The sequence below is a fragment of the Sciurus carolinensis genome, chromosome 12 (genome assembly GCF_902686445.1).
Source record: "Sciurus carolinensis chromosome 12, mSciCar1.2, whole genome shotgun sequence".
Lineage (NCBI taxonomy): Eukaryota > Metazoa > Chordata > Mammalia > Rodentia > Sciuridae > Sciurus > Sciurus carolinensis.
In genome coordinates, this window is record NC_062224.1 from 62,833,558 (window position 1) to 62,860,203 (window position 26,646).

General features: G+C 37.6%; 1 protein-coding gene across 6 annotated transcripts; it reads left to right on the forward strand.

Annotated features, from left to right (window-relative positions):
- The first annotated feature begins 4,353 nt into the window (after positions 1-4,353).
- LOC124962101 (transport and Golgi organization protein 1 homolog) lies at positions 4,354-23,578 on the forward strand. Of its 6 annotated transcripts, XM_047521237.1 has the most exons (24): positions 4,354-4,659; positions 5,378-5,509; positions 8,034-8,055; positions 8,798-8,886; positions 9,078-9,155; positions 9,245-9,355; positions 10,353-10,424; positions 10,605-10,709; positions 11,374-11,496; positions 11,597-11,708; positions 12,595-12,650; positions 12,739-12,829; positions 13,002-13,140; positions 17,227-17,328; positions 18,188-18,248; positions 18,362-18,397; positions 18,474-18,541; positions 18,661-18,761; positions 18,929-19,066; positions 19,744-19,812; positions 19,915-19,991; positions 20,116-20,187; positions 21,578-21,749; positions 22,749-23,578. In XM_047521237.1, the coding sequence occupies exons 1-24, from the start codon at positions 4,375-4,377 to the stop codon at positions 23,075-23,077; spliced, it is 2,640 nt and encodes an 879-aa protein (XP_047377193.1). In that variant the 5' UTR covers positions 4,354-4,374; the 3' UTR covers positions 23,078-23,578. The 6 variants fall into 6 exon arrangements, with proteins under 6 accessions (XP_047377193.1, XP_047377190.1, XP_047377192.1 ...); XM_047521232.1 differs by lacking the exons at positions 4,354-4,659; positions 20,116-20,187 and adding an exon at positions 4,916-5,270; XM_047521233.1 differs by lacking the exons at positions 4,354-4,659; positions 20,116-20,187 and adding an exon at positions 4,918-5,270 and having other exon boundaries at positions 11,597-11,672.
- The last annotated feature ends 3,068 nt before the right edge of the window (positions 23,579-26,646 follow it).

A 26,646-nucleotide genomic window follows, 5' to 3' on the forward strand; every position in this document is an offset into this window, starting at 1 on the left:
ATATTTAGCACCACAAGAGAAATACAAGATACTAAAGAATTAGCAATACCTATAGAAATGGTTTCAACAAGTACCTGGATTAGACTAGAAATTTAAAAGTGTTCCTAAAAAATTAAAAAAAATAATTGTAGCTTGTGTCATTCTTTTCCTCCTGAAACAAAAATACAAAAGGCAAATTTGGGGGGTGTTTTGGAATTCAAATACTAATCCCATGCTTGTTCAAGTGTAAAATGATACCTGTTTCCTAACACCCCCTTCAGAGCTCAAATCACTATTTCCATTTTATCCCACAATTGCATAATTCTGTATTAAGATGGTGCTTTGGAAGGGAAGGTCTAACACCAAGCCGGTTCCACCCCTCTTCGATAATCAAGTGACACTGAGAAATGTACACAGTTCTGTCCCCAAAACCCAACAGATAAACTGTCCACCCTGCGGGGGGTGCTTTTGCCACTGCTGCCCTTGGTGCGACCTGAGAACCACTCTCGTGAAGGAAACCCTGAAAGGTAGGTCTTTGAATGCAGGAACAAAGGAGGTCACAGCACCAGATCTGAGAAGCAAAATATCAAATGTTAGAAGCTGAAGATGCAGAGAAGCTTCCTGCAGAGAAAGGAATTTTCAGAAATAATCTCAGGTGATAATAGGATTCTGAAGTCTATTTGGAAAACAAGGTATTCCATTTGGCAAAAGGCAATCGGAAGCATTTCATCCTAAGAACTGTGCAATTTGGAAGTGTAACCTGCTTTAAAAATTTGCTTTTGTCCTTTCCCATACTCTTTTTCTTTTCTTTCTGGTAATGGTGATTGAACTCAGGAGCACTTTACCATTGAGCCACATCATCAGCCCTTCTTATTTTCTACTTTGAGGCAGGGGCTTGCTAATTTGCTGAAGCTGTCCTCAAACTCGGGATCCTCTTGTCTCAGTCTTCAGTGTTGCTGAGATTGTAGAAATGTGCTACCATACCCAGCTTTTCCTCTCCCATATTTTTACAAACTAACAGTCACTTATACTATTTTTCAACCCAAAGCATCTTAATGAAAGGAAAAAATGATTCTGTAACTGAAAGTAATTATTATGTTCTTAAGGGAACCTGGTGTAATTATTAAGGAACTTGCTTCCCTTTACTCTGTAGTATGAAATGAATGTTCCCATTTTGTCATAAAAGACAATGAAATTTTACTATCAAATAATATCGAAACACATCATTAGATAATACAATTGCTAATTTCATGGTTTAAAAAATCATTGATTTGACTTTCGTCAAGTCAATATACATAATCATGTGACCTACTTCTGTATGATCCTGTATTAAGTATACTATGTACACAAACCCAGATGAAGACCATGTCCTTAAGAAGCCAGTGACTTCCAGCCATTCTTCTCCAAAATGAGGATGTTACATAGCACTAGAAGAAATTGTCTATGAATGTTTTTGACCATTTTATTGATAAAAGACCAAAACTGGAAAAAATTCAAATGTGCATCAATAGGTGATAGACAAATTGTGGTATATACACATAATGAAATGCTACTCAGGAATAAAAAGAGGTGAAGTATTATTGATAAAGTGACATAGATTAATTTTAAATTATGTTTAATAAGAGAAGCCAGAGAACACAGAATATATTATTCCATGCACAGAAAACTTTAGGAATACAAAGGAGTCTATTAAGATAGACATTTTGTTTGTTGGCAGGGTGGGAACATGCAGGGCAAGAAGGTAGGGTGACCAAGGGTAGAGGTTGGAATTACCTAGAGAATGAGAAGACTTTTGGAGGGAAGGGATTGATTTATTATCTTGGTTATCATGATGGTTTTACAATTTCATGTAAAAATTTTTCAAAGTGCACACTTTAAATACACATAATTTATTGCATGTCCAATTTTATCTCAAATTTAAGAAATAGATTCACTTTTCTCACTTTCTAAGATAAAAATAGTATGCTATAAATATTTTTCTGCTCTTCATTTTTTTTAATTTTTCTTAAATGTATTCTGGAAACCATATCTTAACAGTATTTAAAATTATTTTCTTTCTTCTTCATAGTATTCTTTGGTTTATTCAACAACTCTTATTAATGAACAGTTGGTTGTTTCAGTCATTTGTGACCATCTTTTGTTATTATAATTCATGCCTGAATGACATAATTTTGTAGATATGAATTTTAAACATTTGTTGAATTCCCAGTATCTTTAGAAGGACTGGGACGATATAGCTCAAGGTAGAGCACTTGCCTATGGTGCTTGTGGCCCTGAGTTCCCTCTGGAGCACTGAAAAAAAGAAAAGAAGTGCGACTGTTGAGTCATTAGGTAAATACATAAGCAGTTTTGGGAGATGTCACCAATTTTCATTCCTAGGGAGGTTGTCTCATTTTGTACACTTATCAGCAGTGTGTGAGGGTGCAGTATTCCTCCACATTCTCTCACCTACTGAGTATGTTGTCAAATGTTTGGATCTTGCCAACATAAGTGAGAAATGGTATCTTAGTGTGGTTTAATTTGTCTTGTGTTCATTATGAACTAAGCAGAGCATGTTTCCATATTTTATAGCTATTTGCATCTCTTTTCCTGAGATCTATTTATTTCTTCAGCCCATTGTAGTAATGGTTTGCTGGCTATTTTATTTATAATGCTCTTTATATTTCAGGAACATGATTCCTTGGAGAGGAATATGTTGTAGATATTTTTTCTCAGATTGTCATTGTCAAAGTGCATGGGGGGAGGGTGGAGATTAAGCACAGCCAGGCAAGGGTTTATTTGTATGTTTTTAAGTAACCATCTTTAAACTTTTTTGCTTGTGGATTTTAAGACATAATCTGGAAGGTATTGACCACTCATACTGCATAGAAAATTCAACCCATGTTTTCAGTACTTGCTTATTTTCTATTTTTGCATTCGGGTTTCTTATCCATTTGTAGTTTATCCTTGTGAATATTAGAGGAAAATCCAATTTTATCACTTTCCATGTGATTATATGCAAATACTACTTATTAAAAGGTCTGTTTTCCCCAAACAGAATTTTATTGTATCCCAAATGTCCAGTGCAGTTGGTTCTGTTCCTGGATGGTCTATTCTGTCCCATGATCTGTATGTATCTTGGGCTTGGATGATGATACATGTTTTCATTATAGTTTACCTTCCCCTCCTCCTTCAGGCTTCATTGTTCTTATTTTTCATTGCTTTCCTGCCTATTCTCAGTTTCTTCTTTTGAAACTGTAATTTAAAGCTGATACCCTGCCTCCGAACCACTTGTCAATCTGTGCTCTGCCCGCCTCTTCTGTTAGAGGAATTTCCGGCCTAAGCTACAGTCATTTCTGGCTTCCCACCTTACCTTCCTAACAAGCTAGCTAGCTATTGGTTCAGCAGTCAGCTTGCAAGTGTTCTCCTCTGTCTCTGGTTTCTTCCAGCCCCGGAGATTCCAATATCTGGGAATACTGCCCACGCCATCTCTCTTTTTTCCTTTCTTTTCACCCTGTAGCACACGCTCAAGTCATCTGCATAATAAAGTCTCTTGCAGGCCTGTTTCTGTGGTGCATATTACTGGGAACTATTGTTGAGCTGCAACTGAGTCGGGAGTGCGCAGCGGCAGCTAGAATCTCCCTGGTCCCGAGCTGAGCTGCATTTTTCCTTACTGAAACGACTATATTCAACTTGACATATTTTTAAAGATCCACATATATTCATTCCCTCGCCAAGTTAAATGTCCCCAGTTTCTTAAACTTTTAGCACATGCATTCCAGGCTATTCATGATCCTACTCTTTTCCAGAAGTCATTCAACCTAAAAAAGTGGAATCCATCCCCAGCACCCCCCCCCCCCCAAAAAAAAAGTGGAATCCAGGAATGAAGTCATTGGCGTAGGGGTGATAATGACACGATAGGGTGAAACTCTTAAAAAGTAGTGTCATTCAGAAGTAGAGGTCGGTTAGGGAAAATCAGCACAGGAATGGAGTGAGCAGGGAAGGTGTCTCCCCTCCTGTCTGGACCTTTGGGGCAGGTACCTAGTGTCTCAGCACAAGAGTTCTGCTCTGGGAGGACCCGGGAGGACTGATATTCTCATTTTTCTCCTTCTGTTAGATTCCTAGCTGAATCTAACAGAAGGAGGCCCTCTAAATCGGGTGTCCTCTCCCAGTTCCCGGTACAGATGAGCCTCTTTCCTCGACTTGGACTCTTCCGTTGGGCTCTGCTGGCGCTCTCCCCCGCCCGAATCCGCAGTTGGTTCGTCCCGCTCCCGCCGCTCCCCTCCCCTCCACCCACCCTTCCCCTCCCCTGGGCTCCGGGACCTCCCCTCCCGCCCTGCGCCTCCCGCCCCTCCCCTCTCCTCCCCGCCCCGCCACAAGCTCAGCGTACTGCGGTCCGCCCGGCAGCACCGGCTGATGACGAGTTTTCCCGGCGTAGGGCGGGAAGCGCCAGCGGCGCGGGAAGGCGAGGGTCGTTCCCAGTACCCGCCCCCCGTGCTGCATTCTTCACAAGTAGGAAACGGCAGAAGAGGTCTGAGTCCTGTGCAGTTCAGCAGGGAAGCATGGTCTCCGCTCAGCTGTCCGTGCACAATGGACTCAGTACCTGCCGCTGTGCCTTCTGTGGCCGCTTCTCCCGGGCACTCCGAGCTTCTGGGACCCCTGACGGTGCTCTACGCAGCCCTCGTAGGGAGGGACCCCGCTGTGGCCGGCGGGTGGCTGAGTGGTGAGCGGAGTGGCTGCACTGACTGACTGCGACGGGGAAATGGAGCGTGTCAGGCCCGGTGAGCTGTATTGCTAAGCGAGCCGGTGAGTGCACTGGACGCTCTCCTCATTGCACTTTGTCACGCAGTACTGAGAGGTGGCAAGCCCCTCGCTAGGTTCCCAAATGCAGCTGACGTCACAGTAGGTCTTGTCCCTCTGGAGACTGTTGGGAGGTGGGGCCAGAATGAGAGTCCTCTGGACACTTGAGGAGGGCGGTGTGGAGTAGAGGAGCGAAGGCTGGTGTTTGATACGCTCGCTTTGAGCGCACATTTAGAGTTAGACATGGACTTTCATAGAAGGAAGTTAGATTCCTCATATACTTAAGTTCTTGTCTTTCGTAATTTTTTTTACTCATAAAGACCGGGTTGTCTGTGACAGAAGTATCATACGGAGGGATTCTAGCCAAGTGGTAGACAATATGATGTCGGCAGGGCCTATTCCAAATGGAAATAGATGCACAATTTAAAGTATTTAAACACTGCTGGCAAACAAGAAATATGATACTGCCAGGATCCTATCTCTCGAAGAAGCTATTGGAGAATTTTGAGGAGGTACTTTTCAGATGATGGTGGTGGTTTTGGAACTGCCATGATGATTCTTTGTGACTGTCTTGTTATGAATATAAGGTTTCTCATTGCTTCTGACTTGTCTATTTCAGCTAGTTGCCACATTGCTCAATGGTGTTCAGCCTGGGCCTGATGTTTATGGACTGCCGTGGAAGCCTGTACTTCTCACTGTCTTCTTGGGAATTGTTTCATTTGCCATTTTCTTCTGGAGAACTATTCTTGTTGTGAGTAAATTCACTTCCTTCTACCTTAGCACATAAATGCATGGGGTATTCTGTAGTCACTGCCCCTCCCCTTTCCAGTTTACTAACTTAAACACAAATTAGTGGTTGAAGTCACACTCACTTTATAAAATCATTTAGTGTAATCTTTGTGTTGGTAAAGACTTAAGAAAACAAGATAACCTGAAAAATCTCAAGGAGAAAGCTTGTATCAAAACCTAAAGATTAAGAATTAGGTAGGTACAGTGGGAAGAACTGGTAATTCTCACAGCCATTCTGACCAGTAGTTTCATATGTATCAGAAGTCTTCAAGTGAGATAAAAGATGGGATAGGTTATATAAATATCCTTTGATGTGGCATAATATGTCTAGTAATCTATCCTAAAGAAATAACTAACTATGCTTTAATGATTTTCGGTAAGGGTTTTCAGTGGAACTGTGTATTAGATTGAAAACTTAGCACAACTTATTCCATTACAGGGGTCTTTTTAAGTTCTCATATGTTCGTATAATGGAATAGTATGCAGCTTTATATATTTCAAAGGCTTTAAGGCTCAGAAAATGCTCACAATTTAATGTGAAATAGAAAAAAGCAGAAACTAAGATTTAAATGTTGATGAACTGTATGTTATATAACACATACACAAAAAAAATCCTGCAGAGGAATATAGCAAAATGATGCAAAGCAGATGAGGTAATTTTTCAGGTGTTTTATATATGCATTTCCCAGATTTTGTCATTCAATCATATGTTAAGAAAATAGCATTTTATTTGGAAGTATAGATTATATGTTGTCCAGAGACATATTATTACATATTTTGTTCCTTAGTCTTTTTTTTCCTAAGCAAAATTTGTCTATGTATGTGTGTACATACATACGCATATATGTATGCGTATGTATACATGTATATATGCTTAAACATACATAGGTTTGTACTGTAGGTCATTCTGCTGGATACTTACTTAACATAATCATAGGAAAATTATTTTAGGTAAGTGAACTTTGCATGAAAAGCCATCAGTGGAAACTCAACAGTTAAAGTGGCCAGAAACATTGTCCGCAAATCTTTCCAAATCTTAGTATTCCTTTTCTGATTACTTGATCATTTTGGACATTCCATTGTTAATACAAGTTTCCTCTCCTTGTACAATTGAGTATAAAAGCACTTAAAAAGAAATGCCTTCTTAAGAAGAAGAATCCTTTGCATGGATTCCTCTGAGGACTTTTCTAATCTCATTGAACTTGTTCTCAGCTAAAAGGAAAAAGGAGGATAGAAAGGTAAAGAGAAAAGGGAAAAATGAAAACATTTTCTATTTCTCTCTTGGTTCTTTCAAGAACCCTGGCACCTGTTTCTATTTTCACTAGGTTAGGTAGGATCTGGGTCTTAGCTGCTGTTCCTCAGTCTCAGCATTTGACTTTGGAGTTTTGGTCCCTGCCTTAGATGCCTGCTTTTTGCTACTTCCCATTTTCCCCTGCTGTCATTTTGGGTGAAGGCATAATCTCTGATTAGTAAGCCTATGACATTAGAGAAATGTCCATTTCTTTCTATGTTGGAGTTTTCTGAATGTATTTTCCTATAACAAGATCATTCTAAGTGGTATTTTAGGGTCTACAGTATTACCAAGATACCATGGATGATCTGTGGATACATCTGAGTATCCCATCACCATTTATAACATTGACAAGGAAAAATATATGCTAATTTACAAAGAAATTTAGTGAAGTTTAAAAGAATTATTGCTTAGGTTTTATTATGTGACACTTCATTGCTCTCTTTGGGAAATGATTCAGGTTTTGCTCTTTCCAGAAGAAGTTAACTGTCATTTCTCTTGTTGCTTGTGTATTTTCTTCTAGCAATCTTTTTTTTTTTTTTTTTTTTTAAGAATTCTTATCGCTATTTTTAGTGGTTTTCAGAAATAGGTGACGCAGCCTCTTAGATTATTTCTAAATTCAACCAATAGCCAAATTGAAATTGGAGTTCTAAGATGTTTTTTGGTGAGTGAAAGCAGCACGTGTTGGTTGGGGGATTGTGGCTCAGTGATAGAAGCCCTTGCTTAGCCTGTGCGAGGCACTGGGTTCGATTCTCAGCACCACATATAAAGAGATGAATAAAATAAAGGTCCATCGACATCTAAGAAAATAAACAAGTGGCATATCTTTAATTTTGTTTCCTCAGAGTTCTTTGAACAGTCATTGTTCCTAGACTTTATCCTGGCTGTTTAGAATTATCAAATAAACAATTTTGAGTAAGTGAAGCATTAGTGTACTTTTCTGAAAATAGTAGCCATTTCTATTATTAAAGGTAAGTTCTCAAGTCGTTAAGATTGGAATAGATATATATTCACTGCAGCATAGGATACATACCTTAGTATTTCTATATGACAGAGGCTAATGAAATGCTTATTCTCCTTTACTTATTTTTTAATCGAGAACCAGACAGTTATTATAATCTCATTTGGTTTTGATTCTGTTTCTTTTAAGCAGATGCATGACACCAAATTTAATCTTTATTTCTCTCTCTTTTAGGTCAAAGAAACAGTATATCAAGGTAAATTTTTAGCCTTCTTCTGTAACTTTTAGTAACCCTTTGTATTTGTGTTTGATGTGTGTTTTATACATGTTAGAAGTAGATAGTAATTGTTGATGTGTCTTATTTTTTTAACTCCTAAAAATTTTACTATTCCTAGGTTGCTAACTTGGATAATAGAGTAGATGTTGATGGTACCAACTGAGATAGCAGATGAGGAAGAACAAATTGTGGGAAGAAGATGATTAGTTCTAAATTGGGTCATATTCACTTTGAATATTGATGTAATGCAGATGTAGTACATTTGAACAGTATTTTGTGCTAATGATTTAATCATACATTCAAGCATTGATTCGAGTAGATAAAGAATGGTAATGTGAGTCAGTATGCTTTCATTTTGTTTTTCTTTGCCAAAAATGTATATAAATTTGAAATGATTCCATTTTCTGAAAAGAAAGTGTTTTAAGAAGTGAGGGGAAGAAGAAGCGAAAAAAAAAAGAAGTGAGGAATATCAAACTACATTTTACTGTATTTCCCATCTTTGAAATGAGCTTCAATTGAAATATCATCGTTCTTAAATTTTCCTTAAATTTTAATAGTGTTTCACACCCTTATTGCTATTAATTATAGATTGCTTTTTAAGGGCATAATAGTTATGCAAAGAAGTATTTCCTCATAATGCCAGATAACATGTCTTTGCTTTTGGTCGATTTAACTGAATTTCGTTTAGTGATTGTAATAATCTGGACCGCCCCCCTTTTAGTTACTGAACAGCAAATTTCTGAAAAGTTAAAGAACATGAAGAAAGAAAATGAAGAACTAGTGCAAAAAGTGTCAACTTTTGAAGAGAAGGTAGAATTATTTTTCTAGTTTATTACCCCCTTGATTCCAGCTTGAATCATTTCCACCTGTTTTATAGTTGAGATATTTTTAAATCATTTTTAAATGTTTGTTTCCTTCTGGAAGGGGTCACTTACCTGGAAGTAAGTTTTAGTAAGACTATAACATGTATCTTTCAATTGTGAATACTTTATTTTACATAGATCAAGGAATCAAAGAAACATGTCCAAGAAACCAAACAACAAAATATGGTGCTCTCCGACGCAGGAATGAAATATAAGGTACAAATCCCTTGTTTTATGGGAGTTACATTCTAAAGTCAAAAGTCAATGTAATGAGTAACTATTAATCTTGACATCTGTTTTCCTAGGATAAAATCAAGCTACTTGAAGAAACTAATGAGATTCTTGAGGACAGAGCTAAAAGTCTTCATGTTGTGTTAGAATCTGAGAGAGAACAGAATGTCAACAATGAGGACTTGGTAAGAGTTTTGGTGGCTAAGTGTTAGTGTAATTTGGCTTTTGAAGTATTTTGTAAAATGGGTTAAGTTGGACTTCCCCGTGGTGTTAAGTAAAGTCAGATTAGAAGTCAGGGAAGTTGAACCTGCTTCTGCCCATTTTGTGGAACTTTTCAGTACTGAGCCAAGAAATTATTTTTATATTTGTGTCCTCAATCCTGGATAATTTTCATATTGCTTTGCTCTGCCCTCTGAAACATGCAGGAACTATTGCCTCATCGAAGAGTGTTTGTATATTGTTTTGTTTTACAGCATCCTATTTTTAAAAACTTTTTACTTTAGAATAGTTCTATAATTATATAAAAGTTGCAAAGATAGTCGAGAGTGTTCTGAAATATCCCACCCCCAGGTAAGCTTGATCACCTAGCTGAGGTAGTGTTCACCAGATTTCTCCACTGGGATTCTTCCAATCCCTTGCCTATTCTTTGGAAGTTACTATGTACAGTCCATAGTGAAAGTGTGAAGAGTTAAGGGCTAAGGATACAGCTGATGGTAGAACACTTGCCTAGCATGCAGAAGGCCCAGGATTCAATCCCAGGCACTGCAAAGAGTGAAGAGTTCTGTTCCACTTCCTTGAGGAGCAAATGTCTTTATAGTTTTTTGGAATTCTTCTGTATGTGAGATCTGTCTATTCTCCCTTAGATTCTATCATTTTTACTTCAGGCAAGAGAGCTTTAACATGATCTTGGGAAATCTTTTTTCTCCATCACTAGAAAAAAATTACTAATTTGAACTGGTGTACTTAAAAGAGTAACTAATTTTTTGTATGTTTAAAAATTTTATTTCCTTGTTTCATTTTCATTTTCTGTACTTTGACCTTTTAGTCTGGTTACCTGAAATGTAAGGGGGTGGGCTGAAATACATTTTGTCTTGTTTATCTTTTTTAGCATATATGTATATTTCTATCAGTATTTCTACTGAAATCCTCATGCAAATTTTGTGTTCTATTTTCACCGGGCAGATAATAGAAAAGAAGAACTCTGTAGAGAAGTTAAAGGCTGTTATTTCAATGAATGCTTCAGAATTTTCACAGGTAAACTTGCCAACACCTGCTACAGGATATTAATACAACATATTAGTTTGGTTGAAGACCAAAAATTTAAGGTGTGCTAAAATGTGCAAAAAATGAGAAGTACATGATGTCTGGTTTGGGAAAGTGTAACTTTGTTTTTTTCTGTGGAATCAATTCACTGACTGTGGTGTTTTGCATTAGGTTCAAATTGCTCTTCATGAAGCTAAGCTTAGTGAATACAAGGTGAAGTGTGAATGCCATCGGGTTCAGGAAGAAAATGCTAGGCTTAAGAAGAAGAAAGAGCAGGTAAAGAAAAATTGATGTCATACATAATGTAATCTAGGGAAGTGAATATTATTACCTTGTATCTTGGATTTGTTTCTAAGGTAAGGAATTATTCATGCAAGACCTTTTCTTAGATGTGCAAATTTAAACCTTTCTCCCCAAATGGAGCGCATATATGCGTTCTCCATGTGTTTGGAATTTTCTATTCTGTACAGCTTATTTCAGTCCTTAGAGTGTTGGTCTTTTCTTATCAAACATCAATCAGTTATTAACTTGATAGCCTCAAAGAAACTTCTTCATGCAGAAAATTAAGTATTTTATAACCCTTTTTTGAGTAGTTACTTCTTCACGGGCCAAGGGAAGGTTATATGATAAGGAGTCTGAATTCAGGAGCCAGTCACATATGCCCATCCATTCCTACTGGAAGGAAGTGATTTGAATTGGCAGCAATTTTCTGGGGATTGCAATCAACAGGGTCAACTTCCTTGACAGCTCTGACGTTCTTACTGCAGCTCTGAGGGTTGGGGCCACTCTTCCCTCTTCCTTAACTGAGGTCTCAACTCTTAGTGACAGGCTACCAAGGAGGTATGGCTTTCTATTTCCCTGTCTAAATCTTGTGGTCCTGATGTCTCCAGGGCAAAACCCCACCCTAACCCATAGGAATTCACGTGTTTTGACTTTTCAGTTGCAGCAGGAAATCCAAGACTGGAGTAAATCACATGCTGAGCTCAGTGAGCAAATAAAATCATTTGAGAAGTCCCAGAGAGATATAGAAGTAGCTCTTACTCAGAAAGATGATTATATTAATGTAAGTTTATTCTGCAAATACATGCTTGGTGTTGGGAATTTTCCTCAAAGCTTCCGAATTAAAATTGAGAGACTCTTCCAACCTTTTACTTCTTTTCTAGGCTTTGACTAATTATATTACACAGCTGAATCGGATAGAGCTTGAATCGGAATGTGAGGGTCAAAATGAAGGAGGAGGTGAGTCAGATGAACTAGCCAATGGAGAAGTAGGAGGTAAGATTGGTCTCAGGGAGTTTGAATTCTTGTTTGCTTTCGTGTCTTTAAGTAGACAGATGCCACTTCTCAGCTGACTGACTTTCTTCTTAAGCTCTGTGCAGAAGTGTAGGTGCATCTCCCTGGATCTGTAGAAACGTCTGTTGCATTGGCAGAGGTGGGTTGCTGGGGTGTAGTGTAGCAATAGGCATGTGAAGAATAGGCATGTGAAGTTCCCATTGAGAACTAGGTAAGTACAGTGCAGAGCAACAGTCATGTCTTCAACCTCTGAGTAGTGAACATTGTACAGTAAGAGACACTTGTTTCTCAACTTTATGCAGGTGATATTTGATTTTGATACTCATCATCTCTATGGCTCTGTGGTTTTAAGGCCCATGGCAGTTTTAAGAGTAGTGAGGTGGTTGGAGCCTTAAACTAAGGCTGTGAGAACAGAGGCTAGAGGCTATAAGGAAGCTAGAGGGAGGGGTAGCAGTGTTTACTGATGTGGAAAATATTTCCAGATGTTCTCTCCCAAGTTGGATATAGCTTGCATAGAGTGTTTTACACCACACCTGTTGGTAGATTCAAGGATAAACTAGAGGATTGAATCTTTCTAAATAAGACACTTACTTGTGCAGGTGGAGACAGATGTGTGCGAGAAGAAAGGCTTTTATCTTACAAGAGTAGCACAGATCACATTTTTATTGCACAAACTAGGAATTCATTTTTTTTTCTTAAATCTAAGCTTGCAGTTCTCTTGAGTCAATGAATTTACTCAGTTTCATTGTTCAATTGATTTTTTCCTTTCAGTGTTTGAACGTGGTCATTGTTGAGTTTGGGGATGTTGGGAGAATATAGAGTTAAAAAGCAAGGAAATGAAAAGCAGTTAACATCTTTTGTTTTTCAGGTGACCAGAGTGCGAAGGTGAAAATTCGAATTAAGCAGCTGATGGATGTCTCTCGGGTATAGTTCTTTGTGAGAGTCCCATAGTGCCTGTGAATGCTTCCTGTGCCTCACTATTAAGAGTATGTCTGTCTTCTCTAATTTTTAGACACAAACTGCAACATCAGTAGTTGAAGAGGATCTAAAACTTTTACAACTGAAGCTGAGAGCCTCGATGTCTGCAAAGTGTAACCTAGAAGGTGGGTTCTTCTGGAGATGAAATTGCTATATGCTGGGAAGTCTCAAACTCGTATGCAAAGATAAAGAATGGCTTTTTACTCTCTTGCTTCTCATTTTTCTCAGCACTGACCCTCAAACAAGTTCTCAAGTCCTCGTACACATATAGAGATCAGTTGTTTTATCTTTTAACAGACCAAATAAAGAAATTAGAAGATGACCGCAATTCACTCCAATCTGCTAAAGCTGAGCTGCAAGATGAGTGCAAAACTCTGAGTCAGAAAGTGGACATTTTAAATGAACTGTACCAGCAGGAGGAGATGACTCTGCACAGGTAAGGTTTTCATTGTTTGTTATTGCTATCACTCTGTGACCTCACACAGATGATTTTATCTTTTTGAAAGAATATTTACAGTTTCTTCCAGTTGCAATTAATAGAGATTTGTTTTTTTTCCCTTTGTGGTTTGTGTGCCGTTACTTCGCATTCTTTTTTCCATCTAACCGATTGTCAGATTCATATGAAGTGGAAGTGGCTAACTGGTACTAACATTACTGAGGTGGAAATACCTCTCTTTTGAAGATCCAGATTCTTCCTGCGATCCCACCATTATTTCAGTTTTCTTTCATTGTGATCAGTCATGTAATTCTAATATGTTTTGAACTTATATCTCTAACTGTTGACCTTTAACATCCTGAGTGATTTGGATGGCATTTTTCAGAATGAAAACTTCTAAAAGGAATAAAATTTACTTATTGAAGGTATTATTGAAGTACGTTTTGGACTGGAATATCTCAGCTGTTCACACTGAACAATTGAACTGTGACAAGGACCTTAGCAGTTCTGATTACAGAAGTGCTCGTTTTTAGTATTTATTTATATATTAATCTTCTGAAATATACATGTCACTGAGCTAGTTTTCTTTGGAAAGATATCATTTGGCAGTTCATTTGAAGTTTTTATCCACAAAAATATTTGAGTTGTTTGTGTCAGAATTTGTATTTGCTACTATATTTTATTCTTCGTCATATATATAGCAGTCTTTGTCTTGTGAAGCAAAGACAGACCTTACAGACCTAACTCTTTTTAGGTATTTTTGACTTCTACTGCCTAATGCCATTAAACATTGAAACTTTACCCTTAACTTTTCTAATTCTTTCTTTCCAAGCAACCTGTTTAGAATCTCAAAATTTTCTTCTAAATGCTTGGCCGGCTTCAGAGAAACATTTCTTGTTTCATCACTTGTTTTTCTTTAAAGAACATCTTTTTCTCTGCCCCTACTAGTAATCTGAATGACCTAAATGGCAGTTGATTTTCTTTGTGATGCAGTCAAATGTAGCAGTCTTTTCTTCAATTCCTGCAAAATCCATTCAGTCCCGCTCTGTGGTTTGTACTCTGTTACTCATCCCCAGGCACTGTTAGCTCATGCCTGGGTCATCTTTTCTGTTACTACCTAACTAATCTCCTGTCTTCATCCTGCATCTTTTTATAACTTCTTTCAAATTGTGATTAATTTTCTCTACAACCGCTTGAGTGAACTTTCTAAAATACTAGTCCATCTGTGTCAATATGTGCCTGAAGTTTTGAAGAATTAGCTTTCTATTCATGACCTGTTTTTTCTTTCTTGTATCTTTTGAATAGTTTAAATATTTTTAATTGTTTTCCTCATCCCCTGTGTAAGCTTGGTGTAATCACAGATTGTTATATTCATCTTCTTGTAATTTAAAGGCCATGCTGTATATCCTGAACTTCATAGAAACCCGACATAGATTAAAAGATTTATTTATTTCTGTGCTTAAGTAGCTCCTGGATTAGATTAGATACTGTCGTGGTAATGGATGTGAGTACTTCATATACTGCAAACTCCACAAGACATTCATTCAGCATTCATTCAATTTATACACCTATTTACAGTTTCTGTAGTTCTTCATTCTACATTGTTGGTCTCTCCTTTGAAATTACTTTCTTTCTGTTTGAAATTGTCCTTTAGTGATAGGTTTGATGAGTGTATCAGAGTGTAGTATAAGGATAAACAGAGAATAGCATTTTTATCCATTAAATATTGCTACTTTTATAATCTGTATTATAGTAGGTGGACATTCTAAGCTTCCTGCTTAGAGTTGAAACCAGTTTCTATTTTTAAAGGATCTTTCTTCTGGTTGCTGAATTTTGACTGTTTCTTAGTTTAGCACTTTCAAGATAGCCAATTAATTGTCTTGTGTTTTAAAATTTTTCTTTTTGGGGAGTCCATTATCATTGTTGTTTCCTTTGTCAAATGTCTCACCCCTGCACTAGTTCTTGTAGTCATTTCTCTCTGGCTTTTTAACAGTTGTATCAGGGAGTGCCTAGGTGTAGTCCTCCCCACACCCCCTTACCTCTTGTATTTATGTGACTCAGGGCCACTAACCATCTCTTGAATTTTGGGGTCTTTTTTCTAAATGTTAATTTTACCTCATTCTCTCTTCTAATTTCAGTAAAAGATGTTAGAATTTGATTTCCCCTGCCTCATACTTTCTGAATTTGCTTCTTTCTGGATATTTACTTCTGACCTAGTTAAAAGTGCTAAGATTTACTTTACTTCTCAAGTCTGCTCCTAAAATCATTCATTAATGAGTTATTAATTTCAGTTACTATATTTCAGGTTTTTAAAAAACTACTGTTGTAGTTGTAGATGGACACAATACCTTGATTTTGTTTATTTATTTCATGTGGTGTTGAGGATGGAACCCAGTGTCCCACATGTGTGAGGCAAGCACTGTAGCACTGAACCACAACCCCTAGCCTTTTTCTTTTTTTTTGTTTTTTTTGTGGGTACCACAAGCTCAAACCAGAACACTGAGCGTGTGCTCTACCATTGGCTATATCCCCGCTTCCTTGCTCTGGTAATAAGGGACAGGGTTTCAGTGTGTTTTCCAAGCTATCTTCAATCTGATCTTTCTGCCTCTGCCTCCCGAGTATTTGGGATTATAGGTAGGCCACCACATGCAACTATTTCTTAGTTTTGGAGTTTCTATTCCTTTGATGAAATTCATAATCTTGACTTTACTTCCCGGACTATGTAAAGTCACAGTGATTCCTTAATGCCAGCCTTAATTGTGTGTCTGAGATTCCTTTTTCTAATGCATCTTGGCCACATACACATATCTTCCCTGCCTTATCAACTCTGATCCCTTCAAACACATTCTGTGTATTCTTCTCAAGGTGGTTTGATTGTTCTTAGTGCTCTCAGGCTAGTTCATTGATCATTGGAAACAAAATTCTCTCTCCTCTTCCTCAAGACTCAGTTTTTTCCACATTCCTTCTTAAGGCAGAGTCAGGGGGAAGGTATTATATTCCTTTAGTCATCATTTATATTTGTTTCCCTTTAAAATGTTGACGGAACTTTATTTTATTCATTTCTCTGTATGTGGTGCTGACAATCGAGTCCAGTACCTCATACATGCTAGGCAAGCGCTTTAGCACTGAGCCACAATCCCAGCCGAGTCATCATTTATACCTTAAACAGTGAGCTCCTTTCTTCTTTAGCCTTTTACAAGGTAACTAGTATATTACAGACACTCAAAATATTTGCTGAAGAATATATAAGACTACATAACCCCATTTTCTATTTGGTTACTATAATTCTTCTAATTTTCCTTCTGATTCATGGAAAATTAAGTTTCAAGTTACTTATCTTTTGAATTGGAACTATGGCTAAAGCAGTGCAAGGATAGCAGGAAGTATTTTTTAAACCGTTAAATGTGTCTACCTTTGTTATAGTAGATGAATGTCTTGATTTTCATGACCAAAGTTAAAACTTGTTGTCAGTAGATAATATCCTGATCATGGGTCAGTGTGGATTCTTTTTGTGGTTGGTAGACATTGTCACAACTCAGATTTGCCTTTTTGCTTAATCACAATTCTTTTGAAATTGGTGTCTAAAGTGTGAAAATGTTCTGTGGTGAATTGTATGGTTAGAAGACATGTTCAGAAAAGCTTTCTCTCTGGCCGACTCTATCTTGGTACCAGTTTTGGATTGGGAAACAAATTTCTGCATGAGAAAGATGTACTTAGTCATGGCAGAAATGACAAAGAATTCTCCCCTGCTTTATCCTGATATGTCTGTGTTAGGTTGATCAGTCCTGACTTTCCTCTTAGAAGTAAAGTGAGTTTTCATCATCTTGAGCCTAGGAGACTTGCCCTTGGGCACATATTGTTTTTACATTTGTTTTATTTACTGGTAATTAGAGAATTAAGAGCAGAAGTTAGAAAATGTAAGTGATTTGCCAGTTTTGATTTCCTAAATTGCAGGTTTGAATTCCTTCCTATTTGATAATCCTAAGCATTTTAGAGAAGGGTGGGAAGTGACATTTGAATAGAGAAGTCATACACACTGCTAGGGGAAAAGAGAAAGTTTGACTTGAAAACTGGTTTTATTTTTAGGAAACTGAGTCGACAAGAGTATGAGAGACAAGAAAGAGCACAGCGGCTGTCAGCTGCAGATGAAAAGGCAGTTTTGGCTGCACAGGAAGTTAAAACTTACAAGTGAGTTCAATGTCTAATGAACTCTTTAGTGTTAGCTTTCTTTTGAATCTGATTTGACATGATGTAGAAGAAAAGAGCACAGAAGTATAAGTAATGAGAGGATATGAATATATTCAGTTCACACAGAAGAAAATTAAATTTCAATTGAACAAATGAAAAATGTTAACAAAAATTGACTTATACCGAAATGCTGGCAAGACCATAAGGGAACTTGGTTCATGCAAACAGTTCTGAGGGTTTTGTATGTTGGAGTAATTCTTTAAGAAAGCAGTTTTCTATGCGATGTTTTAAAACCATTAATGTGCCATTTGATAGAGCTGTGAAATCTTCTATGGATATAATTTTAAAAAAGAAAAGTTTTAAGGAAGAAGATATGCCTAGCAAAGCAAAATTATTTGAGAGCCCATTGATGGACAGTTAAGGAAATTATAATTTATCAATTCAGAATCTCTCGCAGTTAAGGTAGAAAGCAATTAGATAGTATTAGGTTTATTGATTGATTGATTGATCCTGGGGATTGGACCCAGGGATGCTTTACCACTGAGCTATATCCCCAGACCTTTCTTTACTTTGAGACAGGGTCTAAGTTGCATAGATTCTCACTAAATTGCTGAGGCTGGCCTCAAACTTGTGTTCCTCCTACCTCAGTCTCCCAAGTCACTGGGATTACAGGTGTGTGCCATTGCACCTGAGTGTAATATTAATTTTGATCTCACATGATTGGTATAACTAGATAAAGTGTGTTTTTTATGTATGATGAAGTCTTTAAAGTATAGCTGACAGAGTAAAGGGAACATGATCAGATTGTTTCAGACTTTATTCAATTGTTTTGACTAATAAAACCAAGTATAATTTTTAGGCGGAGAATTGAAGAAAAGGAGGAAGAAATTCAGGAAGCAGAGCGCTCATTTAAGAATCAGGTAGTGATTAATACTGTTGTGTAGTTGCAGAATTTTTTGATATCTAATACAGACCATTATAGGCTAGTATAATGAGTCCCTAAACATTTTTTTTAATGTGTTGTCTTTTTCAGATTGCCACTCATGAGAAGAAAGCTCATGATAACTGGGTAAGACTTTTTCCCCCCTTTTCTTATTTTGTGTATAGCCTACACAACCGAATTTGAATATTTCTTTCTCTAATAGCTCAAAGCTCGTGCTGCAGAAAGAGCTATAGCTGAAGAGAGAAGGGAAGCTGCTAATTTGAGACACAAGTATGTGATTTTGATACCTTCCTGTATGTTTTATAGTGTTTTAAGACTATGCTAGATGGTATCTAAGAAGGAGTAGATTACTGTTTCACATTTAAGTCCATTCTTTCTCAATATTCAAGATTATTGGAAATGACCCAAAAGATGGCAATGCGGCAAGATGAACCTGTGATTCTAAAACCAATGGCGGGAAGAGCAAAGACACAACACCCTCCCCGGAGAGGTAGGGAGCACTTTGTAAAGGGATGTAGACTATTTCTTGGTGCAGAATGTATGTAAATTACTTTTTATTTCTGTGTGTAATGGTTATGAAATAATCTGAATGACTTGCTAAAGGGCGGACCGTGTAAAGTCTACTTTTAAGTGGGAACAAGGCATTGTTGTCCTTAGGTCCACTGAGCAAGAATGGGTCTTTTGGCCCATCCCCTGTGAGTGCTGGAGAACGTTCCCCTCCACTGACAGCAGAGCCAGCTGGGAGACCTGTCTCTGCTACTCTGAATGGAAGAGATATGGGTAGAAGTGAATTTGGTGAGCATTCACATGTTGCTTTGCAATAAACTGTTTCAAGGGTTTTTTTCCCCCCTTTTGAGTGTTCTATTGAAAACATAGAATGTGGGCCTGTACATATAGAGAAGATTCCTTATTTTGTCTTATTGGATAAATAGTGTGCTGTAAAATCTGCTGTAGAATAGAAAACTTTTTATTCCTGGAGGTCCCTGTATTATTATTTTTCCTTTACAATTTTACACTGTGAAGTGTAAGCCTTTATCTTTAAATTAACTCTCTATGGTGTTCCTTTTTCAAATATTCTAAAAGTAGCCTTAAAACTCTATGCAGCATTATATTTCCATTGTCATTATAATAATGTGAAATACTGAGTCTTATTTCCAATTTTAAATATGTCTATAGTATTGGTAAGATTGGAAGTCAGGTTATACAGAGTGAAGAAAAGCCAGCCTACATACTTCAAGTCTATCGCTTGAAGTTCAGGGCCAGTACTTTTAATGTGCAGGGCTTCCTACTGGTCTTTCAATCCAAGGTATTTCTTTTTTTACTTACTTAAGTCTCTGCATAAATTGTGACTTATATATTGGGCAACCAGTCTTTAATGTTGCTTTCTAGTTATTGCTGAACCCTGACCTGCCCACAATTGGTTTCTTTCTTGTGCAAAATACATGCAAGGGCTCTGTTCTTTCTTTCCCAAGGGTCAATGGATGGACCTTTTCCTCATCCTCGATGGTCTTCTGAAGCATCTGGGAAACTCTTTGCCTCTGGTAAGGGGCCAAGTCATTTCAAAGACTCTAGGATTGTGGATGCAGAATATTTATTCTTTTCACGTTGGAATGATTCTAAATTCATTCTCTGACTTCAAACAGACACTGAACGTGGTCCAACTCCCGTGAACAGCAGCTCTAGGAGCTCTTCTCCAGCCAAGGTGATGGGTGAGGGCAAGGTAAATTCTGCAGGCATTGTGAATCATGAGGTCGTGCAGGAACATTAGCTTTCCTACAGCACTTGCTCTTTACATCATCCCTGTTTGTGTTCTATTTGTGCTACCGCATTTGTTTTTTGAAAAGCAAACCATTCCCCGTGAACCCGAGGCCCCCTCAGTTCCCACTGTTACTTCTTTGGCTAAGCATCCAATAGCAGTAAGTACTTAGAGGTTGAGGACTGAACAGGGTTCTGTGTATTTCTGGGAAGGATATGAGGAGCATGACATTGACCTTGTTTGCCTTAAACTGCATGTAGTACTGAGCATACTTTTCTCCTTAACTTGGGAGTGTTGCTGAAGTGTGTGTAACCATCATTAACTTCAGAATGTGAAAAGTCATCACTCCAACTTCACATTGTACTTTGTGTTGAATGTTCTAAGGCAAAGTAAATTCATTATACATTACATAATTCATCATTATTATCCTTGGGAGTATGCTGTTTAGGTGTTCCTCCATTTGTACAGTAGGAGGCAAACCTGATTTTGAGTGATTTAAATTAGATGGGTAACAGATTTTCTGGAAGTGAAACAGTGTTTCAGTGAATAATGATCATGTGAAATGACCTGTTGAGCCAGTCCCAAGCAATAGACTCATTTGTTCACATGAGTGCATTCTTTAGTAACTTGTGTAGCTATTATGTCTGGTAGGTCTTCTGCTGCTCTGTATTAAAATAAAAATTTAATTGCTTAGTTTCCAACCCACTTCTCATAGGAAATAGTCATTATCTCATACAGTGTGCCATTAATGAAAGTAAATACTAAAGCACTGTCTTTCTAATTTGTGTATGTAGTATCGTGTTGGAAAATACTTGCGAGTTCTTGTATGTCTATACCAGGAATATACATTTTTTGAGAAATGTTTTTATCTAAGGGCACCTTAGATAAGACCCCAAACCCCTTCTCAGTTGAAGACTTTAAAGAGAGTAGAGACCCTTTGATAGAGAGGAGTAGAGGTGGGAGGAGCATAGCTTAGAGGCAAACCTGGGATTGAGTTCAAGCCAGGCCTTTTACATGCACTGAGACCTTCAGCAAATTTGCCTCAGTTCCCTCTTAGTTAAAATAAGACACTACTTAAAGTTCTGGGAATTTGAGTGATATATGAAAGGCTTGCCGAAGATACTCTGAATAATAGCTATTATTACATGCATAGAGAATGGAGTTTTCATTATTTTCTGTACCTTCTTAATACGCAAGTCTTGAGCTATTGTGATGAAAGAGCTGTGGTTGGGGAGGGGCTCCCTTTGAAATCTGTAGTGTATAGAGCATGACATACTGGTCAGAAGTCAAGTGTTAATACCTTCTGCCAGTCTTCTTGCCTTTCCCTTTCCCGGGCAGATATAATCAGTAACACACACTGCTCGCTCTTGCGGCATCCTTCTAACCTCTGTCAGCTGTCGATGGGAACGTGTGGGAGTGGTAGAGTTCTGTTGCACTGATGGTGCTCTCTGGACAGGTGCCTGTCCTGGGTTTTGGCGTTTACCTGGTTGGTACTTTGTCTTAATATACAGGAATTTTAAAACTAACTGCTTTCAAATCTTAAATCTCAGGTTAATATGGCTACCAAAGGGCCCCCTCGTTTCCCAGGGGTCTCTCTCATGGGCTCCCCTGTGGGAGGGCCCCTACCACCACCTGTTCGATATGGACCGCCACCTCGGCCACTTCCTGGGCCACTTCCTTGGCCACTTCAGCTTGGTGGGCCTTTTGGACCTCCACCATTTGGTATGATGATCTGAACACTACTGATTGACCTGTAAATCATATTCATCTTTTCTTTCTATTCCTTGCTAAACCAGTTGCTATCTCTGGGCTTTACAGTGCAGGAATAAAGGTGGCTTAGTACATTTTAGCTTTTCCTCCAGTTTCTTGGGGCACATGGGGCAGGCACTACATAATCTTATACCGAGATAGGCAGTAGCTCTCTCTCATAGACAAGGAAAGTGGGTATATACAGGAAAAGCCAGAAAAATTATTTGTGCAGATGTTTGTTGGAAATCAGTGGCTATGTAGTGCAATGGATGGAAAGGTGGATGAGACGGACAAGTCACAGATATGTACAGCCTACAACATAAAGTCGTAACCACCCATGATAGAAGCATAAGCAATAGGTTACAGAATATAGAAAAGGAAAAGTCAAACCCTCCTTACCTTTAGAAAATTCAGAGAGAAGTGTTAAGGAGGATTTAACACTGACCTAATAAATGTTGCTGAATTGAATTAGGTGGCTGTGGAAGGCCTTTTCCAGGAGGGCATGCACCTTGATTCTGATGGCATGTATAAGGTCCATGCTGAAATACACCATGAATTTTTAATTGATACAGTAGTAGACAGTGGCATTTCCTTTTATCAAAATTTCTTTGAATCAATGAAGTTCTTATTTCATAATCTATCCTCTTGTCATGGTATATAGTACTTCCAAATAAAAATGGAGGTCTTTTGAGATAGAAATAATTCTGCCATTATATGGTGGGGATACAAAAATAACAAGCCTGGAGCTAAGTAGAGCCATGCTTAAATCCTTCCTATGTTGCTTCATGGCTGGTTGGCCATAGGCTGTAAGCTAAATTTGTTCAAGCTCAGTCTGCCTCTCCTGTCAAGGCAGGATGTCACCACTTGATGTTCTAGGCTTGGGAGAAATGATGAGAAACTATATTAACATACTTGAAATCATCCTCATTTATACATTTGTGGGTATTTACATAGCTTCCTTTTTTTTTCCAGGTCCTGGTGTGTGTCCACCACTATGCTTAAGAGAATATGCACCAGGCGTTCCACCTGGAAAACGGGATCTACCTCTTGACCCTCGGGAATTTTTACCAGGACCCGCACCACTTAGACCTTTAGGTTCATTTGGTCCGAGAGAGTACTTCATTACTGGAACCCGAATACCACCCCCAAACCATGGTCCCCAAGACTACTCACCATCACCTGCTACAAGAGACTTAACAGCTTCAGGCTCTAGAGATGAGCCTTCATCTGCCTCTCAGAGCAGTAGCCAGGACTGTTCGCAGGCTTTAAAACAGCCTGTAACCATGACCTCTGACACTTAGTCAGAATGTGGACTGTGCACTCTTCATTGCATAAAGGGATTATTGGCTTCGAAATCCAAAAGTCTTAAGGGTTTATTTTTATAACTAAGGTGCCTTGGCAGTGTGTGCATTTTTGAGCCAAAAAATTCTAAACTATCATTCCCCTTTTAAATAATGATCACCTCTTAAGCTAATGTAGCCTTCCAACTTTGAAGTGTGCAATAAGGAATACCTGTGTTTTAGTTAATGTATTATATATAATTGCTAAAAGATTTAGAATGTCGTAAAATATGAACATTTCCTGTGGAAATGCTTTAAGATCATGTATTTCCATTATCTTATTTTGAGTGCAGTCTATTTGATAGAAAGCAATGGTGTTCACAAGCTTGATATTTCTGTCTTAATATCTGGTCACAGATTGTTATGCTAAAAATGTTTACTCAACTTATTTCCTAAACTTATTTCCCTTCTTGCTGAAGTTCTTTGTAGTGATAGTAAATAAAAGATTGTTTATTAATATTCCTCAAGCATCTGTTGATTCATTGGATTGTCATGAGGCTTGTGCCATTTGGAAAGCATGTAAACTCAGAGTCAGAAGTGAAGACAGTGACTTGGCAGCACACTCCCTGTTGCTCACTGTTAAGGAAGTTGGCCCTATTCACCTGTGGACTCTACAGGGTATTTCTTTTACTCCTGAGAAATCTGTGGTTCTATTTATAGCACATTCATGTGCTTTTTTCCAACCCTCACTGCCTATCTGAGAATGAGTTTACATTAGCAGCAAGAATTGTTCTACCTGAAGTTCTACTGCATTTGCCATTATTGCTTTCAGGGTGTATACCAGCAAAATCAAAGTGATACGTCATGTCTATAAAAAATAAGGGCATTTCTTTTCTAAAATGTACAATCTCTTCTCCTTCCCATACCTTGCCACTGATTTTCAAGAAATATGACCAAAAAAATTACAATAGTATAATCCTATGAGAAAGAATGATTGAAACTCTAAGGTTTCTGATGTGTCTTCAATCAGCAACTATGGGCTGAATTAAATCCTTTTTTTGATAGATACTATTTTATAATGAATATTTGAACACTGCTACTTTCACTGAAAAATAAAATAAGGCCCAGAATCTGGAATTGTACCATATTTAAAGTCCTGAACCTGTAACTACTATCTTTAAAATGATGCTTCTAAGAACTAGTTCTCCAGAGCTGTACTATCAATTATAGTCACTTTTACAGCACATTTAAAGATTTAGATGAAATTAACATTGTAAAAGGCTGGTACTTTTGTTTACTGCAAGGCTACATTCCTCCATTATTTTAAGTCCTAGGAAATAGTAGGATTATTGAAACCTAGAGCATGACATGTCATTGTTCTGTTGAATTCACTAAGAGTATTCTGAAAAGGGAGCAAAAGCATCAGTGTGAAACAAAATCTCTTTATCCTAAAACTACCGAAGACACTAGTTCAGAAAGATAGAATCCCTGAAAGAAGATAACTCAGAATTCAAAAGGAATTCATGAGTGCTCCAGGAGGAATTCAATCTACATGACTTCCATTTAATAAAAAGAGCAGAAGCAGCTGTATATAATAGGAAAACTTCCTGTAATAGCATATGCCATTTTAACCATGTAAAAATAAAATTGAAGTCACCAACACCAATTTTGAGTGTATCTCTTAACCTCCTAAGGACATAAGGCAATGCTGCAGTTAATATAATTTCTAATTTATTTTGGTACTGGGGATTGAACTCTGGTTTTCAACCACTGAGTCACATCCCCAGCCCTATTTTGTATTTTATTTGGACAGGGTCTCACTGAGTTGCTTAGTGCCTTGCTTTTGCTCAGGCTGGCTTTGAACTCAAGATCATCTTCTCTCAACCTCCGGAGCCCCTGGGATTCCAAGTGTGTGCCACTGTACTGGGCTAATGTAACTTCTAATTTAAAAATCACATTTAAATAAAGGTGAAACCAGGTAGGAAGATAATCAAACAGGAAAGGTAAATTTATTTTTTTATTCAAAACAATAGTATTTTTCTCTTTAAAGCCTTTTTTTTTTTTTGGTATTTATTCAGTTAGTAAGATGGAAAGCATTGTATGTAGTTTATCTGAGTATTTCTGAACCCACCCATAGTTGTCTCCCCTTACATCCATCTGAGTGTAGCACTTCTGTAGCAAAGCCCAAAGTAGCTGCCCATATACAGATGGTGTAGAGAATACTGTCCCTTGATTTAATCAAACTTTTCTGTCTCAAAAGTGATGAGTTTCAGAATTCCTCTTCTGCTCATTGTTTCTGGGTATAGTGGCTAAGATTATTTCATTGGTGAAGCAGTAGTGTTTTAGCCTGAAAGTATTATGACTACAGTTATAGTTATTATTCAGCAGCTCATTTTAGCCCCCCCAATGGAAAGTGAATTTAAATAACTTGGGAGATATGGAGTGTTTTGTGTGAACTGCTTCAAGACAATCACTTTTTTTTGTTTGTTTTGTCATTTCATGCAGGCCTGAATTAAAACTAAGCTATTCATAATGTTCAATTTAAACTTCTTTAATTCTGAAGAAATACATTTGTTCATTTAAACCATGCTAATGTGAAGGATGCTAGATGCTTCTTCTTATAAATTATCACTCTCATATACATGTGTTATTGTCAATGAGAAAAGAGAAAGAATTTTTCAGTTTTGCTACATTTTAATAGTAGGTTTGAAGGGAGTATTTTGTAGATCTCCTCAGCAACATCAACCAAAAAGGTACTGAGTACTCCACAGGGTACAGAGTGCTGCCAAGCACCTTGGAAAGTCTAGATGACATGGAGAAGATGGCGTTCTTGTCCCTTGAGAAGTTTACAGTCTGGAGATTTGACAACTCCAGAGTTTTAGTTGAATGAACATTTTATTAAGGCAAACTCTTCATTTCCTAGAAGTATTGTAGATGGAATTATTTTAGCATTTGAAATTAACCCAACCAAGATGAGAGACAAGACTAAATGTGGTTGAGAATTCTTTCAGGCTCATAGAGTTTTTATTAACATTCACTTAGTGAACAGAATTGACCTAGTAGACAACTGAAAATAAAGACTAGATCTCTTGAAGTGCATGGGCTAAAACAACTGTTACTTGTTTTAAAAAGCAAACATTGGCTGGTATGACTAGGGTTTACACTAGTTCAGAAATAGACCAAGTATTGACACTGCATTGCCCTCGTGCATTGTTCATGTAAAAGAGTGAATGTTAAAATATGTGGGTGCTACATCTAACCCACAAAAGCCCCTCACAAATCTTAATGTACTGTGCATCAAATATCCACCTTGTGTACTATGAAAGTTTTATTTATGTCTCATCAGGAAGTCAACAGTAATGCAAACAATCCAATTATAATAGGCTAATGACCTGCATAATTTCCTATGGATGAATGTCAATAGATCTAAATAGGAAGTAAATGGAATCCTATCAACCTGTATTAAGAAAAATAGAATATCTTTCCAGATTTTGCATACTCATCACTTTAAAGATGAGGTATGCAGGTTTTAAGGTTTCACAATCTGTCAGAAAATCAACAGTCATTCCTGCAGTGTCTCACTAGCATCT